Below are 19,249 nucleotides of genomic sequence, written 5' to 3'. Positions count from 1 at the left end.
ATGTACTATCATTATAATGTTTTTGAGAGAAAAGCCATCTGACCAGGGTATTCAGAGCTTAAAACATCTAGAGAACAAAATAATAAAAATACATAAATAGAACTTACAGTTTAGCTGTGATGAGAAGGATCAGCGCAACAAACATACCCTTTGTCAGTTTTTTTGTTTGTCCCACCATAGTCAGTCCAAGATAAAAAAGTGCAGAGCCAGAAAATGAACTGCCCAGTCCATCAAGGAAGTTTTCAAGGTATTCAGGAATTTTCTGGCCAAGAATAAAATTTGAGGCAATTCCTATGAAGACCATGAACACAATTGGGTTCTGCAAAACTCGAAGGAGTGCTAGGCCCACTATTTTGATTTTGCTCTGTGACACAGTGCGATTATTCCTCCACTTCTGGATTTCACAGAAGATAAACCCCAAGGGGTTTAGCATCATAAGAGATATTGGAGCCACTAGGTAAATGTACTGGAGATACTCTGGGTAAGTGGTTTGATATAAAGCTTCAACTAGAAGACAGGAAATGAAAAGTTATGAGTGATAACATTTCAGCAGAAAAACACATGGAAATATTGAAATTAAATTTTGCTCTCTGAAAACTAAAGAAAATTACGTAAGTTTCCTCCAGAAGGAACTGAAGGAATACATTAAATTAACAATCAATATAAGATAATGCAGGAAGAGACGTATATCTAATTGTATTAGGCCACAGTTATCTAAAGAACACATTAAAGACCAAAGATTAACTATCCAATACTATTTAATCATCCTACAATTAGTTAACATTTACAGAAAAAAAAGAAAGAAAACAATACAATTCTGTTTCCTTTGAGTCATCCCAAATGCTGGAAAAATTTTGGCTTTATTTCTGACTTGCTTTTCCTTCCCAGAAACATGACAGCTTTGGGGAATTAAATGCACCTTTGCAGGATACAAGTTGCTTCCCAACTTAAGGAAGCCTCACTTCTCTGGAATTTAATCAGTTTTCCATGGGTAAGTCAGGTGTGATCTTTCTACAATGATTCAATACAACACAACAAACCAACAACTGGAAAAAAGTTTATCACATAATTATTGGTTCACTCTCTGCGACTACTTAGGACAAGAGGTACTGCTGTAGTTATGGTCCTTCAAGGAACTCTAAATCATGAGCCTTTGTTTTCATTACTACTACATACTTCTGAGTCAATGTAGAATTGTTTCTTATTTCAAGTTTGTACTAAAGGCACTTCAAAAATAATGAAAATACTTTGGAAACCTATACAAGACTCAATTCCAATTAACCCCTCCCCAATGCTTTAAAAGTAGAATGTTCTCTTTTACCTGACTTATAACTGTTATATTTAATAATTTTCCTGTTTTAGTAATGATCAATAACATGCCATAGGTATTAATAGAATGTAAATTATAACATATGAATATAGAGTTAATAGTATCATCATAATTATTATATATACTATATATTAGATATATGGATACAATTAATAATTATTAATAACAACATTATTAACCTTTCCTGAGAAAGTTTTTCCTCATGACTACATTTTTCAAAATCCAAGAGAGTTTTACCTTTGTGTTATTTAAGCCTCTGGAATGACAGGAACTTCCAAGTGCTAAATCAGCACTCACTTTGAACAGTCTCCTCTTTAGACCAAATAAACTGACATTCTCAACTAGCTGATTTCTTACATATATAAAAAAAGGCACTAAACGTGTTTTTACTTTCACAGGCCAATATTAAAGCACATGTACAGGAATTACCTGTATTAAAATCCTAAATGGACTTCTGAGCAGAAGTACCAAGTTTGGGTTTTTTCCTAAAACCTCAAACCTGAGACTCATGTTTTATGTTGCCTTATACAGAATGCCCATGTCCCTCAAACACAACTCCACACAAGTCACAAGTAAGTAATGTCTGAAAAATTTTAAAAATCTTTGCTTTCTGGTAAAGTGAAGCTGCATACTTAAGACAATAAATTAAGGTCTATAAATACTTTAAATCATGCATGACATCAGAATGCATTTTACTGGGTACAAAAAGTGGAATTAGATCACTGAATCAGTGGGTGAAAAACAAATCACTCTTAAGGAATTGTTAAGACAGCAAATATAATCCAGAACTTCTATCACTGATGAAAAGTTTTCTTTTTATTTAAATCACAGTGCCTGCTTGCTGATTGTAACAAAGAAATTGAAACAAAAGATTTTTTAATTTTAAAAAAAATCAATTCTCCATGTCCCAGCTGCACAAAAGTACATAAAAATCACACACTAGCTGTCCATGCTTAATACAATGAGTATGATTAAAGTCACAGTGACTGTCACCCACACAACACCTCTGCTACATCTGTTCTTTAACACACGGCTCTAGAGAATACCTGAATCTGTTTGTCAGATTTGTATCATTATTACCCAGTAATAAAAGAAACCCCGAAGATTTCTATCATAGTAATTCTGTCTACATCAGGGGTGTGCTAATAAACCTCTCTGCCAGTTGGTTCTTTTTCACCTCAGAATCACTTTTTAATCTAGAATTGTCATAACCATGATTATAGATAAAAAGTGATAAGCTTCAAAAATTTGACCTGCATTTTGATTTCCCTATGTGCAAATATTTTCACACAGTAAAAAATAGCACAATAAAGAAATAATAAATAATAATAGTAATGTATTAAAGAAATAACATGGGATAAAGACTCAGGAATGATTAAGAGTCCAAACTGCGTTTTTAAATAGTGTGGGTTTACAACACAATCTGTCAATACTGATTTTTTTCCTGTACAAATTTCCACTGCTATAGCATTTTAAAATATTTTTCCATTAAAAGATCAGGCTTTGTTCAAAAGACTACCTCTGTCACATAAAAAACAGCAAGGCATTCTTTGTTGGCCAGTCCTGCAAAAACTTCAGAGAAGCTTGGGTAATATTTTACTAATAGCAAAAAGTTTGCACAGGTGACAGCATGAACCAAACACCAGTGAAAGTTTGGGGATGGGAGATGAGAAAGGACAAGAGGAAATAAACCTCAAGAGCCACAATGTTTCTGTTGCAGTAAAGCTCTAAATGGTGCATATTTTGGCAAGATCATACATAGAAAAAATATAAATCTTATCTTACAAATCATTAAGTACCTGAATAAATGTGTAGTCTTACAAGAAAGTACAAGTAGAAAGAATGTTTTAACCAAGGTACAATGGAAATACATTCAGAGACCTCCAAAATACATACATTAAAAAAAGAGACTCTAATTGGCATCTAAAATGCATACCAACAAATAAAGATATAATCCTCAGAGCCCCATTTGTAGCATACTTCTGAATTCTTTCAAGAGGAATAAATCTCAGGAGATGCAATTGAGGGAACCACAGTATTTTTGTCTAAAAAAAGTATGTAATTGCATTTATCTAAATTTTATACATATCAAGTAAATTTAAAGAGAATAAGAAACATTGAGGATTCTTCTGAGCATGCTGCCCTGGAATAAGGAGAAAATAGTGTTAACTCCTAAAGTAATCTAAAATATGGATCTACTTGTTATATATAATCTGTCATATTTGACATTTCCTTTGTAATTGTATTTTCAATTCTGTAATCAAACATCTTTCGTTTTGTTTTGCTAGAACCAACTTGCTCTCCTTTTTCAGTTTTAATCTTTCCTAGATGATGAGTAGTACCAAAGTACAGTATCAGAGAGAATTTGAGAGGCACTTCAGAAATTATTTCAATTGCGTGAAACTTCAATTCAGAAGTCAATTTCAAATTATGGAAATATAAAAGCAAATATCTGTCTAGAACAGTGACAATTAATTTTAAAGAAGAAAACATACTTACCTATTGGATATCCCAGTGCAAAGTCATTGCTTTGTGTAGCAAAAATAGGGAACAAACCTGCTTTGCTAAATCGGTTCTCAGGACAGGCTACTAACAACGTTAAAGCACAGACTAAAAAAAATACAGCAGCTTTGGCAACTAAAACGCTGTACAGGAAGGACCAATTCACATTAGAAAAATTAAGTACCACCATGTTTTTGAACAGTAAAGCCGGGAGTGCAAAACGGGACACAAAATTTCCCAGTCCTTTGGCCTGAGTTGATGTGATAATGTTGGCTCTTCCAGCTATGTAGCCACAAAGAATTATTCCAAAGCATTCCAACAGGGCTGGGAAAAGCCTGCTTATTGACATAGAAGGAGTACCACTGGTGGTATTGAGTCCAGCATGTCCAGGCAAAGAAAGAGACATATTAGCTGAAGATGAGAAGTTCTTTGCAGTGAAGTCTGAATAGCTATCCATTTCCTCTGATCACCTCTTCCAAAAGAAGAGTATGAAATGATCTCATCTGTAAAAGGAACAAAAGTACATCTGTTAACTTTATTCCTTTAAGTACTAGCCTATGGCCTCTTAAATTATTACAGAATAGACAATAGGAATAGCCCTTTACAAGAACTGAGCACCAGGAAAGGAAGATAAATTCGATGAAGAATCAAAGCTTCTCCATTCTGGTACAAAAACATGTGGCAAGGTCCTCTCTACCTTCCAGAAATATTTAGAGTTTAAATCATCATATCACTCTTGAAGTTTGTACCTTGCTTTGTGCAACTTTGACCTCTCCCAACATTTCAATTTCATGTGATAATGATACTTTTCAATTAGCAAAGAATTCACATATGACACAGCAGCCAGTGATCTAATTCATTGCACTAGAGCCAACCCATATTTCTACATACAATTCCTCAGGTCTGTAGCAGTGAAATTTAAGCATGAAGTATTTATGTACAACAGAAATATCTGCTGACCCCCGTTCCTCACTTGTTAGCAGTAATTCCTTTTGAAAGGGCTGATTACAACACCACAGGTTCTATATGCAAGCAGAAATGTAGAGTCTGCAAATCAGATGAAAAGAGTGGACATCAAACACAAATATTCATTTGTCAATAGCAAGGTCCTGCCAGAAACAGATATGGCTTTGGCAATATAGCTCTGAAATGTGTGCAGTCCACCAGCTAACTCTACACATAAAATTCTGACATGACTAAATACTGAAGTACTCTGTTTAGGAAGTGAAGATGACTTACCCCACTTTGTAAGGATAGAAACTAAGGCAAAGGTGAACTTAGGTGATTTCCCCCAAGCTATCAGTGGTAAAATCAAGATTTCCAAGTCCCAAACAGTGCTTTGTAAGGCACAAACTGTGCAAATTAACAACTGGTTTAAGAGTCTTCCCAGCCTCTTTGTATCCTACCCACAAAGAACACAGAACACAGCAGGCAGGTAAATAAGCAAGTAAATCAAGTGAGTGCAAAGGTGAGGTCTTGTAAGGCCTATTTCACACCCTGGCATCCAGCATATAAATATTCACAAGCATCAACTCTTTGACTCACGACTTTTATTTATGCCTAAGGCTTTTGGTAAGCACTTCCATGAGGCTGTTGTAATCATCTGGACTAAGCTGCTGCATCATCCAAATCTGTCCAGTAGCCTTGGCTATCCCTTCTCCCAAGGAAAATGAGTCTCACTCCAAGCAGGGCTTACTTTAAAGGCTGTACTTTTCTTATATTATATATGATACATTAGCTTAGATGTATTTGGACCAGGAGCTCAAATTATTAGTTGCTACAGAACACTGGAAAACTTGCAGTAAGTGAAGCAAGCAACAAACCATTTCTTCTACTAAAAAACTTAAAGAGGTTGTTGGAATTTGCAAAATGACCTAAAGAGGATCGGAGACAGATTTCCAGCACTGAATTGTTGAAAGAAATCAGCTACATTCTACCCTAGCTGCAAGGTAAAAAGAAGGCTTTCAGCACAGCCCCATGTCAGATTCCCCAAGCTCACAGCACTGCATAGAGGTAAAGGCTCCCAGAGTGCAACATGTTCAACCTACTCATTGCTCTCTTTTGTTTTGTTTCAGCAATAAGATACAGCTGTAACTTTTTAAATCAAATGCAACATTTGATCTGTAGTGGAATTGTATTCCAGCTGTACCTATCCCTAAATTCTAGCATTCCTTCCCCTGTGCCTTCCTATTCAAGACTAATGACAAGGTTCTCTTCCTTCTGTATTAAAATCATTATTTCTCCTGACAAAACCGCTACAAAATAGAGAAGTGCCCTTGTCCCCATTTCACAATTCAGGACTTAAACAAATATGATTGTTATGTTGTATCAGTCAATAGCACATACTAAATCCCGTATCTTCTTCACTAGATCAAAACTGACATGGATACACACCCACACATCCCAAGCCATCTTTTGTAAGAGATAGATAGATAGATAGATAGATAGATAGATAGATAGATAGATTCCTGCAGCCTTCCTTCAGCCTACCTTCAACTTCATTACAAGGGATCCTGTCAAGTCATACAGGACAAATTTTTGGTAAACCACAAGAGTTTCAAAGAGGAGGATCCCATCACATTAAAAGTTGCTACTGGCACTCCTCAGAGGGCTTTGAGAGTGAATCATCTCTCCACCTCGAGAGACACGTACATCCCAGCCCCTTCATATTTAACACAGTATGTCTATTGCCAAGCAGTGTTTTCTAGAAATGCAAGCTTTTGCACTCTGCTTAACACAGTGAATACATCTCAGCACGTTTTGCTCTGAGACATTTATATAACTGTTGTGAGATTATATAATGGCTAATCACAGATTTAATATACAGCCTAGTTACACCTCAGGCTTATCCCAAACTAGTGTCTCACAAGAGTGAAATGATTTTCAGTTCACTGTTCTTTATGCAATCAAAGATAATGATCTCATGCAAACCCAAACCCTCATATATTCTACACAGAAATTAGTTTGTTCTTATAGTAGATGTAGCAAACTAACCAGACAAATGACACTAAAATAAGGAAATACAGTTGCAAGGGAAAGCACTTAGCTTTGACTCCATAGAACACAGGATTTGAAGTTATCCCATCAGGGATTGAAGATTGAGATTTGAATCCTTGAGAACTCAGCCACAGCTGCATTTTTGGGAACTGCAGGCCAATACAGACACAGCTTTTAGGAATAATGCTCTCTCATCTGTGTTGATTTGCAGCCAGACTGTTAGCTTGCACAAGAGGAAGCCTTGTATGAAGACCAACAATAGACATAGATCAAGTAACAAGTGCAGTTTAAACTTCTCATGAAACATTTCTCTTGTAGGTTGTCAATATTTGCAAAGTCTTAAAATTCACCAGACCAGAAAACCCAATTCTCCAGCAGCTGTGAGTTAACCAACATCAGGTTCCTCTCTGAATACAGAAATAGAGAAATTTTCTCCTTCACCAAAGGAAGGTGAAAATCCCTTTCATTTTCTTTTCCTAATGAAAGTCAAAGATAGCATGAGTGAATAAGAGATAACTTCAATGTATATCCCCTCTCTGGTCTCTCACTCTTGAGCTTTCAACTGATAATCACTCTCAGGATAATATGGTGACACTGGCAAGACCGTGCACATTGTTCATAAATTATATCCCACAACATGACCTACTTTAATGCAATGTAGAATCTCTCCTACTTTAGTGTAAGGATGACACACGATTTTACTCAGGAAGATTAAAATGGACTTGGGGTAGGAAGAGCATGGCAGCTCTAGTACCCCATTCTCAGCTCAGATAAGCGTGTAATACATGCATTTTCATGTAAAAATTCGTGAAGTAAGTAAAAGAGGAAGCAACTTTAGGGAGATACAATGATAAAAGTAAGTGGAAAGAAGTGATTATTGCAGTTCCTATTCTAGCAAGTTAACCACAATTTTGACTTTTCTCTTTGTTGGGCTAAGAAAACAGAGAGGGAACAATACTGCAACAGCAATTAGCACGGGAAATGGGCCACCTATAGCTGGAAACCTAGACCATGCCACAAGAAACATCGCACACCTTTTGGGTCCCTGAGCAGTTGTTTCAAGATCAGGTTTCCTTTGCCATCCTTGTCCCACGGTGCCATTCCAGGACAGGCCTGGCTGTGGGGCAGGGGAAGGCACTGGGGACGCCGGGCCTGCCCCGAGCACACTGACACAGCTCGCTCACACACTGCAGCCCCACACAACTCGGGCAGCGCAGGAGCTCAGACACGACCAAATGAAGCAACAGTTGCCAGGGGCACCCAATGTCAACTCAGAAAATGAATTAAAAACATACTTGCCCTTAATTTTCACTTAGGCTGATCTTGGGGCTTGTCAACGAACAGATACATAGTTCTGAAGCAAACAGCAGAACCTTTTTCAAAGGGCAGATAACGTTTTCTCGCCAGCATCCCTTTAAAAAGGACCTCACTTGCATCACTTGCCAAACTGGGATGTAGAATCCTTTGATTCGCAGCCAGAAAGCTACACCAAACCAACGCCTCCTGCCTGCCCCTTCCCGGCCCATCACTCTCTCCTTCCCGCGGTCACCCAGATACCAGCACGCAGCCTTTTCAGCCAAAGATAAAAACCAGCCGCGCTGCCCCGTGTGACAGCTGTCTCAGTAGAAAATAACCCGGCCAGAAGCCGGGGAAAGGAGCGGGCAGCTTACCTACTTAGCTTTCGGTAGGCGCCTCCGCAGAGGAGTGCGCGGAGACGGTTTGCGCTCTGCCAAACTGAGAACCCCTCCAAGGCCGAGGCCGCGGTACCGAGGCCGGGGAGGGGAGGTCTGGCCTGGCCCGCCCCGGCCCGCCCCGCCCGGCCAGTCCCGCTCCCGCGGCGGGCTCGGCGGGCTCGGCGCCCCGGGCGGGCGGAGCGGGCGGGCCCCGGGCAGGCCGGGGCGGGGCTGCGGGCGGCGGCCGCAAGATGGCGGCTGGGGGGCGGCCCGGGGGCAGCGGTTCTCGCCGCCGCCTCGGCCCCGGGGCTTTCCCCCGCTCGGGAGCCGCCTGCCCCGCGGTACCAGAGCGGAACGAGCTCCCGCCGCCTCCGGCCGCTCCCGGGGCGCCCCTCGAGGCTGCCGCCTCCTGCCCGCAGCCGGCGCTGCTCCCCTGGGGCGGGAGGCCGGGCAGGGCCGGCGCGGGCCCCCCGTTATCGGGCCCGGCCGGCGGCACCTGCGCTCGGCGGGGCGATAGCGGCGCTGCTCCCGCCTGCGGCCGGGCCCCGAGCCTCCGACACTCGGCCCAACTTTACTAGCGTCAGAAACAAAACCCCGTGTTTTCCACGTGCCATCCGTTCCACAAATTTGGCCAGTCAGTAATTTTAGTAAAAACTAAAGATTGGCAATAGGCAAAGATTATCTTGTGAGATGGAGGACACAGCTTTCTCAAGTGTTTCCCTTTGTAATGCAGTTGAGGGCACAGCAGCAGCTGCAGCTGCCCTCTTCCTAAGAGCCAGGACGGACACTGCTGCTGCAAAGAGCAGGTGAGAATTCCCTGTCCCTTACCCTCCCCTCCTGACCAGACCCACACCCCCTGCCTCACGTGTGGCACACAGGTGGCAATAGGTGTCCCAGGGGCAGTGAGGCAGTTTTCCCCACTGGTGGAATGTCAACAGTCTGTGTGCTCCATAGCTTCCCATTCCAAAGTTCCAGCAAAAAAACTACTCAGAAAAATTTTCAAGGAACTTTCGGGGGAAAAAACCCAACACTCACAACACAAAAGCCCCCCACCCACCTCTTTCCCTTTCAGGTAACACCCAAAAAAGACCAAAACAGAGCAGAATGGAGAATTATCTCAGCCAAAGAAGATGTATGTGATTGACAACTTATGAAGCGTTGTTTCAGATATGAAATTTTTCCATAGTCAGTTCTGTTCACAAGGTCTACTGTGGAAATGCTTACCAGAAACAAAACCAATATTATATAGTAAGAGCAGCAATATAACAGAAATAACACTTAAGGGAATTAATTGGAAGTCCAGTTAAGCAAATCCTGTAAAGAATGCAGACAGGGACAGAAACTCGTGGGGATAAACATGGCTGTTAGAAACTTTTAGAAGGTACCATGTTGTTGATATCATATGTCCGCTTTGAATTTAATTTAAAGATACTGATGCCTAAATTTTATGTTTCTGCACTAGAAGTGTATGCACTTAATAGAACCTCAACTGACATGAAGCAGCTATATCAGTGCTTGACTCCTCACTGCCCCTCATTCCTGTCTACATCCTGTTCCAACTCTGGGCCAACACAGCCCCAGCAAAAGATCAGCCAGGGATTGTTCCAAAGCTGTGCCAAAGTTTGTTATGTATGTTTACTGCTGGCAGGTGGTGCGGCCTGTTGAGTAACACTTACCCACTGAAACGTTAGGGTGAGACTTTGTTTTGATGAAAACACTAATAAAGAAGACTGTTTTGTTAATCTTTTCACTGTTGAAGTTTCTCGGTTTGGCACCTGACAAAGACCACTTTCAGACTGATTTGTGTTTGGAAATACAGTATAATAAGGCCTTTCAGATTTTTTGGCTTTCTGTCATTCATTCTTTCCTATAGAAATAACACCTTAGAGAGACATGCTCTGGGGAGTAGCAAGGGAGGTATACCAAACCATAGTAAGAACTCTTGGAAATAAATGTATGCCTTCCCTTCTCTTGAACGCATTTTTTTCCCTTTGAAAAGATCACTAGTGATTTAGCATTTAATGAAGTATTTAAAATACAAGAATCCTCCAGCTGTTTTAAAAGAGCATACACATTTGGCTGGATAAGCTGCCCAGTGACTGCTATTGCTATCCACCAGCCTGATTCCCAGGGGATCCCCAGGACAGGGCTGTGTTTCCATCTCTAGCATACATAGTGTGCTAAATCAGATAAGCACACTTGACCTCAGTCTTGTATCTTCTTTTGGGGAACACAAATAAATTAAAAGTGTTGATATTCAAAAAAGTAAATAGTAAAGAACCTCAAAATCCTAAAAAAGTAAAATACTCGAAAGTATGAAAATATAGTACCAAAGACGTGAAAAAAATACAATAACATTATTATGGCTGCTGTCTAAATAAATGAAGCAAAAGTATATAAATAGGACTTAATATAACATATTTCCTCTTGCAGATTTTAATTTTTTAAACATATTTTAAGCATCCTAGCAACTATCTCTCATTGACATGCAGCCTCTTCTGAGATGAACAGAGAAGAACACTAGGATCTGACCCCTTGCCCTGTTAAGAAACATGAAATCATTACTAACCAGACAGTACCACCAGAACAGCACTGTGAATAACTCAAGCACTAGATTACACTACCAGTTCTCCTCTTGGCTGATGTTAGGAACACAGTTTTCTGGCTTTTTTCAGTTGTGATAAGTAGCAATGATAACTTAACGTTGGAGTAAAGAAATCTTTCTAATGCAGTATTCAATATACAGGATATTCCTGACCATTTCCAAAGCCCATACAAAGTTCTGCTTCCTTGAACAGCAAATGACAGTATTTTCTCACTGTTTGACCCCTCCTCTCTGCCCCCTCAACACTTAATCAAAGCTCCATGGGCACTTTCTTTGAGCCACATGTTCTCTGGCCTTGAACTTCCCCTTTGTTCCATGGACCACCTTTGTGTTCCAACATACTGCCTTTATAATGGTGTTTAATTTCTTTTTCCTTTTAAGATCTCTGTAAACTAAGGGTGATAGCCATGGACAACAATTCTCATGGAGTTTTACCCAACCCACAGAAGTATCAAAAAGCCCCCATGCATTAATTAAACCCCCAAACATAACAATGCCCACAGCTATAACAGTGCAACTAATGCATGGGAAAGGCAAGTTTTTTGTATACGATCTCCTGGGAGGACAGGTTTATAGAGTCCATCAGCTCTTGATCACAGCTATCCTCTACCAAAGGCAAATCAGCTTTGGCAGTTGAACTGTAAATCACAGAAAACACAGTTATTGCCATTGCAAAGCCAAACTTTCCAAAAGCCACTAAACAAGCACTAACACTGAAAGTTACCCCCCAAATTTTAATTCAATCCTCTTGAGCATTTCCTTAACACAACATAACATTGTTCAACCATAAACTACTCTCCCCCTTGAGTTTTTGTTCTGTTTTTCACTCAAATTGGATGTTTCCATCCACTTACGTGCCACCAAAGTAGTCAACAGATTACATGGGAGACAATTTCTGCTTTTTGATCTGGCCAGCAGCTTAACCAATGAAAAGCAGCTGGAGCAACCATTACATGAGTCGTCCTGTGGTTTTCATCATACTAATTTACCTGCAACAACCACACGTACACAGGCTGGGCCCACACAGGAACTGCGAGAGGTTCACTCTCTCAGTGAGAGCAGGTTTCAGGCAATGTCACTTTTAAGAACTGGCAGTGATCACATACATTTTGCAAAGGCAGTTTGGAAAAGTTTTCCAGTTTGGAAAGGTTTTCTGGGAAGTCACAAATGTATCTTCGTACTGAGTGTGAAGGCTACTTCCCTGGTAAACTCAAGCACTTGTTGCAAAACCTGAAATGCTGGAATATTCTAAAGAAAAGCACTCAAGAATTTACTGTAAGCAAGTACATTTCTCCAGTTTATTTCCGAAAATACTAAAATTGGGTTTTTATTTCTTTTTCTAGAGAACTAGCATGGAAGTTGTAGTCAAACTGTTAGGGTGTGGTGATAATTGAAAGAAAACACCGCCTTAGAGTAGGAAGAGTCAGGTGAGCTTCAAAGCAGCATTATTTATTAAAATATGCAAAATTTCTCTAAATAACATCTCAGTAGGGCATTAGAAAAGCATACCTTTTCCAAGAATAGAAAAAAAAAAATACAGAATATGAGAAGACGGGAAGAATGTCAGCAAATGCATCAGGATGAAATCTGTGTGGAAATTTACAGGTATAATCTCAGTGCAATTTCCATACAGCTGCATACCTAGTTTTCAACAGCATGGAAAGTTCCAAGTATTTTACCAACACAGTAATTGCAACCATAGGTAGAGACATTAGCACTTCTTATGTAATCTCCATATCAATTACAGGAAAAATACTTCCTCTGTGCTCCTTGGTTATTGACAATGGGCCAAACTTCATAGGAACATTGGATTTATACCTACAGACAATGTGGCCTTTTAACTCCAGTACTGGAAAAAACACCCTATTCATACTGCTCATTGCTTAACAAATAAATGGATTATATAATGCACAAGGCAGGGACCCGTGCTCAACCTCTGCTAAATTTCCTTAGCTGACTCCATCCAAAAATGCATGTCTAACTTTGGTTATCTAAAGCTGTAGTTCAGGGTTCAGAAAGTTTGTTGGTTTGTGATGTCTGCTCTCTTACAGCTGTGTGTAGGGCATTCAGGAAGAACATGAAGTGCTTATCTGTATCTAGATGTGTCTGGTCACTTACACTGACTCACATGGTTACCGGCAAATAAACTACAGTGTACAATACACAGATGTTTGATGGGGCAGTTAAGCAACAAGGGGAACCTGAGGAAAATTAATGTGTAAACAGGAAATAGGCCCCTGGATTGTGTCTCTGGAGGGTGGTGTCAAATGAAAAGCATTTTTCCCATGAAAGAATTTCTAAAACTTCTGAGGCTTAAATACCATTTAAAAAATCCAACACCTGAGAGAAATTCTGAGTGTCCTGAAAGCAATATAACACGGAGAACAGGAGAATGCCAGATACTGTCACCCATAAGCTTGAAGCTTGTTAACACAGAAATGATGAGGGATGCACTGGATGTTTACATTCACCTTGGAACACTTTTGTAAAAGATCTTCCTCCTTAAGAAAGCGATTTATCAGCTCATCTATAATTTCGCAGTAGTCCACCTCATTATCTGCGTTGGTTACGGGAACTTAATTGGTATTTTTCATATAGCATCTTTTGTAAGACAGTGTGTATGTTCAAGTTGGTTTTGAAACCATGTTTACTGTACTGCACCTATTCACTTCCACTTTGTTCTGTGGCTGAGACAATTCCACAGAACTGAACATGCAATTATAGTCTTCAAAATACTGTATCTGCCAAAAGAAAATACATGAAGCTAGTACAGACAGATTGCAGAAAGTCAAACTAAGACTTCAGCAATAATTATGTACGTTCATGTGTGTTGAAATAGACTGCTCTAGAAATGAAGCCCAGTAAACACTGTCTATGGTGAAATTCACCTCTCTAAAGAAAAAAAAAAAGTTAAAATTAAATTACATGGAATTAATTAAAGTTCAGAATAACCCCATGTGATTTCAATACTAGAAGTTTTTTCTGAAACTGCTTTCAGGAGAGACAAAACAATGTTGAAGAGACCTCCTAAACATACAAATTCCATACTTAGTGCCAGGGCATCAACCTTTTACTTGGCTCAGCAAGAAGGTAAGTGTGCTAAATTCAAATGCAAGTACTCAAAAATTAGTTACATAGTTAACCAGTCTAACTGGAAAAAATATGCAGAAGTTAAAAAAAAAATCACTATTTTAGCTCGCAGATTACAAATTTTTTATCTGGAAAATCATTATCAATTTTTGTCCATTTGCTTCATAGTATGGTTAGATCTGTATCTACAGACTACGTGGTAAAATTAAGAACAGGGCATAAGAGTTACAGCTTTTCCTCGACCTAAGAAAACCTATTCACTCATTTTGGCATAGGCAGCTTATTACTTACATGTTCTCAGTACTCTGAGTGCTCAGTCAGTAGAAGAGTACTCAGATTTGGCATGAATCCTCAAAAAACCCCAACACCCAAAGCCCCAACCAAAATAATTGAACAAAACCAGGAGAGCTATAAGTGCTACACACAAGTTAGCAGATGCTGCTTTGCTTAGGAAAACCATTTTAAAGCAAGCTGCCGTGCTTAAATAAGCTGCTTCTGGTGTGTCACCTGCTGCAGCTGTTGCTTATTCAGCAAGCAACTGATTAGAAACTTTCAACTTTCTGTAAAGAAATTCCACCAAATACACCAACCCCTGCTTAAAAAACCCAGCAAACCAGCCCAAACAACCCACAAAATCAATTTTGGAATCACAAATTAAAAGCTTTGGAAATATTTTCAGAATGTGACCCACATCTCCATAAAGTCTCTCTACATACGAGGTTTCCATATGGTCATACCATATCACACCATTTTGCAAGCCACTATTTATTACTTACAAAAATAACAATTTAAATATTGTCCATCAAATGTATAGATTGCGGTGTATTGTCTCTTGTGATAGAAATCCAATAGTTTTTTGTTTATTTATTTCCTATTCATTTCACCACTACTACCCCAGTAAATCCTTTTTGCTACGCTGTCACAGGACTGTATTAACAAACCCTCTCCTTCCTGACTTCTCCAGCAGAAAGCTACTGTACCTTTTCCTCATTATGTTCAGCAATTTGTCACTACATTTAAATTAATGGCCAACAACAATACAAAGAACTTTCTTTCTTAACTATTTGAGTAAGTACTGATTTTAAGACTGCAATATTGACAAAGTAACTTTCTTACAGCTCTCTGTTACTTCCACTTAGCATTTTCAATTAAAAAAGCTATTTTGTTCTAATTCTTAGCTCCTCCTCCAGCTGCAATTAAACTTTATTACCTAAAGACTTGATTTATTTAGGTCTAATAGCGTCCTCCTTTCTGCTGAACTGAAACCGAGTAGTCAGATGTATTATTCTGTTGCATCATTTTAATGCCAATACTGGAATTTGACTTGCCTAAGAACTGTGTAACTGCATGAAGAGTCTGCCCGGATGCAGCTGGAGTGAAATCGCTGTGGTGAAACAGCGCGTAGTATTCCTAAAATGCTGAAATGCCTCACAGAATGGTTTGGGTTGGAAGTTGGAAGGGACCTCAAAGATGATGTTTTCAGTAGTGCCCCCCCCCCGCCCCGGGCAGGGACCCCTCCCGGCAGGGCGGGCGGCTCACCTGTGGGTGTCAGGCACCGGGAGCAGGGCTGGCGGGTCCCGCAGGCCGTGGCACATCCCGCAGGCTGGCGGGGAACATCCCCGCTGAGCCCGGGGCCAGGTCCCCACGGCCCCTCCCGCTGGGACGGGCGGGAGGCACCGCGCGCCCACGGCGACACCGCGCGGCCGCGGCACCGGGAGCGAGCATCTGCCGCACAGGGGCTGCCAGGCTGGGCGTGCAACACACCTGTTCCCACCGGCTTGGTTAAAAACACACACATACACAAGGCTTCTCATTTTCTGATGCGTGCTTGGACTTGGACTTAGATTAGACACGGTCCCAGTCAAAAAATATACTTAAAATTCCTTTCCTTGCTCACAAGTGGCCATATGTATAAGAGAGGGAGGAATGAAGATTCTGCCACAGAAGGTAATTCTCTTATAGCACACAGTAGGGTATTGTTTTTAAATCAGCAATAAACTGGAGCAAATACACCAGCCCCACAGTTGACTGGCACTTGGATGAAAGCACAGCAGCACTCCTGCAGGCACAGTTCAGGAGAAGAAAGTATATATTTGGAGGAAAGGATCATGTATCTCTGTTTTCAAAAAAAGCTTCCCAGGTTTCATAAGGCACCCAAGCTCCTGGTCAAATAACAGAAGTGAAAGTTTCTGTTTTGAGTAAGGAGGGGATAAAACTTCAACAGAAGTGTTTCAACAGTTTGCAGTGAGGGCTGGTTTTGAGACAGCACAGAAAGTACTGATGGGCTCTGCAGTCTCTGACAAACAGCACAATGATGTTTTCTACAAGTTACACTAGTTCCATTATCAAAATACCTATGACAGAGGCTGGGGTTTCAGCCTGGACTTTCACCCACAGCCTTTACCTTGTTCTCTTCAAAGTGCTCTGATTGCTTCAGCTGCCTTTTGCTCTCATGGCTTGGTAGTGCTCAGCCTTCAGGTGCTCTACTGCTCCACAGGGCACACGAGGGCTCACCAGTAACTCTGAATTTACTAAAACATCTGCTAGAAGGGAGAAGAACAGGAATGACTAATTTTCACATCCCTGTAATACATGAATGCTTCCTTCAAGTTGGGTAACACCCAACACCCACTGTTTAAACAGCAATCTCTGCATGAATACAAAACCCTTTTCAGAAGGGAACTGGTTACAGGTCTTATCATGTACAGTGTTCACACCTGACAGGAGCCAAAAAACTTTTGCACAGAGGCACATGCAAGAGGTAGCCAAAGTGGGCCCCTTTGGGAAGAACATTGCCCAGTGTTAAAGCCCTGCCCCAGCTGCAGGGAGAGATCACCAGTTCCTGTTTTGGAGAGAGAAAGAGAGAAAGGATGGACAGCAACCAAGAGCCTTCTTTGTCCACCTTTAACTTACAGATGCTTAGGCAGAGGTATCTCCTGTATTCTAGAAAAAAAAAAAAAAACAAAACCAAAAAAACCCCCACAACAACAACAACAACAACAACAACAACAAAAACAAAAAAAACCCCCCACAAACAAACAAACAAAAACCCAAACAAACAAAAAAACAAACACCAAAACACAAAAAACCAAACCAAAACAAAAAAAAAACCAACAAGAACAAAAAACAAACAAACAAAAAACCCTAAAAACAACAAGAATCCCATTTTGAAAATGAGAAATGTATTTATGTAGGCTAATCAGCATTCTTGAAGAAAAAACTTTTTACCTGCAGGAAAAAAGAAGAGTGGTAATAACAAAGAGGAAAAATTATGGGAATGAGAAGAGCCTTATTGCTGTGTCATATAGACAGCTTTCATGATAGATTGCTGTTTTACATTTTGAATGTAGCTTTTGCCAAAGTCATATATCTTAAGCCACAAATATGCTTTAAGATTAAAGAAGAGATGATCTGATGATGTTGTTCAGTTAGACAGATAGATATTGGACACAAGGTAATGTTAGCAGCAAACACCCCATTTATTCTCTATGTTTAGCCAAAATATTTTTCTATCAGTCATCCTTTCCTCAGGATTGTTTCTGTACCTGGACTGCTGTTGAACTTTTAGATAGGTTAAGAGTTTGATTGCCAATGATCTATTTCATTAGTTAATCTAAATAATATACTTAGTGTTTTACAGAGATGTATGGGCCAATATTTAGTTCCAAAATCAGTAATTTGCTGTGACTAAATTACTATGTTCAGTGTAAAATGGAGTCAGACTGGGCAAGAGGGCAGAGGGGAGCAGCCTGTGCATAGGAGGCAGGAAGGTCACTGGAAATTGCTGAACCACGATGAAAGGAGTTGCATATTTCTATGTGTGCTGTGTGCAACATGAGTCTTCCTGCAGGGAGGAGTCAGAACTGTTTTACAGGGTAGTCCACGGGCTTCTTTTAAATCAACAGCATTTGTTGAGTTAAATGAAGGAAGGACTATGTTGTGGTTGTGACAAGGTCACAGAACGCTCAGCTCAGTTCCCTCTTCCTGAAGCCAAGCAAGTGATTTGATTTCTTGAAAACCAGAAAAAAAATGTGTTTTCTTTGGTAAAACGTGATAGACAGTCCTACTAGCTGATTATTAGATTCATACCTCTGTGTTCTCACTCAAGGCTATTGCCACGGAGATCTGCAAGCAAAGGTCTCACAGCCTGCTGAGCCAGCTCCTTTACAGCTCACCAGCTTCCCCCCACTCTCCATCATGGTTTCCCTGTTTCTATAGCCCAGGCACCAGGATTGCTGGGTCTCCAGGCTACACAAGGGTTGGTGGCCTTCTAAGAAAGTGATCTTTGTCCCAGTCAGTCTGTAAAATTAAGGTATCAACAAGCAGTCCCCAAAGGTGTCAAAGGATCCACAACCTGCCTAAGAGTAAACTTGATGCTTAAGTCTTTGCAAGATAAATGAGTTATAGTACAGAGCTTTTTAGCTTTTTAAATGACCCTTCTAATGAGAAGCTGGAAGTGCAATCTGAATTTGAACCTCATGTGGACTTTCATCAAAGGGCCTTTCTTTGATCAACCTGGTCCAAATTATCTGAAAAGGTTAACACCTATGATAAAGAACAGGGCTCCAAAGTCAAAAGGAGGGTTTCATTTGTTTCTTATTCCCTGACAGCTTTCTGCCTTGTGAGTGGAGACGTAACAAACAAAAATCTACACTAACTACAGTGATTTTCCATGTCATCTTCCCCTGGCAAGTGCCTAGCTTGCCCTGCCAAGAGCCAATGGCCACAGGTCACCCAACAGCCACCTACAACTACAGCATCACAAACCACTAGTTTTCAATCATTCTTTATCCTAAAGTAAACTCATTATTTCTTGTTATCTGCAGGTGTCCTTCATCGTATGTGGGACCGAAGTCCTCTGAGCATTACTGCTATGCTGCTGTCCAATGGCAGACAGGAGAGGTGGGGAACAGCTCACCCAGCTCCTGCCAGGCTCACTGCTACACTCCTGCTAAAGCCAATGTGCTTTTGTCAATGAAGTAATTGTGTTTGTCCTCAGTATAACAGTCTGCACCACCAATTAAATAAAAGTAAAATTTATTTGATATAGGA

The 19,249-nt window shown here is 40.3% G+C and overlaps 1 protein-coding gene across 5 annotated transcripts in view; it reads right to left on the bottom strand.

Moving 5' to 3' along the window:
• GPR155 (G protein-coupled receptor 155) overlaps window positions 1–17,626 on the bottom strand; it is a 35,850-nt gene extending 18,224 nt beyond the window's left edge. For 3 of the 5 annotated variants that reach the window (XM_083864925.1, XM_083864928.1, XM_083864929.1), the window contains exons 1-3: window positions 8,500–8,613; window positions 3,830–4,335; window positions 108–507 (exon numbers count right to left, since the gene is read on the bottom strand). In XM_083864925.1, coding sequence (XP_083721051.1) covers window positions 108–507; window positions 3,830–4,289 — 860 coding nt within the window. In that variant the 5' untranslated portion in view covers window positions 4,290–4,335; window positions 8,500–8,613. Of the gene's footprint in view, window positions 1–107; window positions 508–3,829; window positions 4,336–8,499; window positions 8,614–16,601 lie in introns of those variants that run through there. The other 2 variants (XM_083864927.1, XM_083864926.1) reach the window with 2 other exon arrangements.
• Window positions 17,627–19,249: the final 1,623 nt, after the last annotated feature.

Source organism: Zosterops lateralis, assembly GCF_965231275.1.
Source record: "Zosterops lateralis genome assembly, chromosome: 7".
Taxonomy (NCBI): Eukaryota; Metazoa; Chordata; class Aves; order Passeriformes; family Zosteropidae; genus Zosterops; species Zosterops lateralis.
Note: the sequence above shows the minus strand (reverse complement) of the source record. Positions and strands in the feature narration are given on the sequence as shown.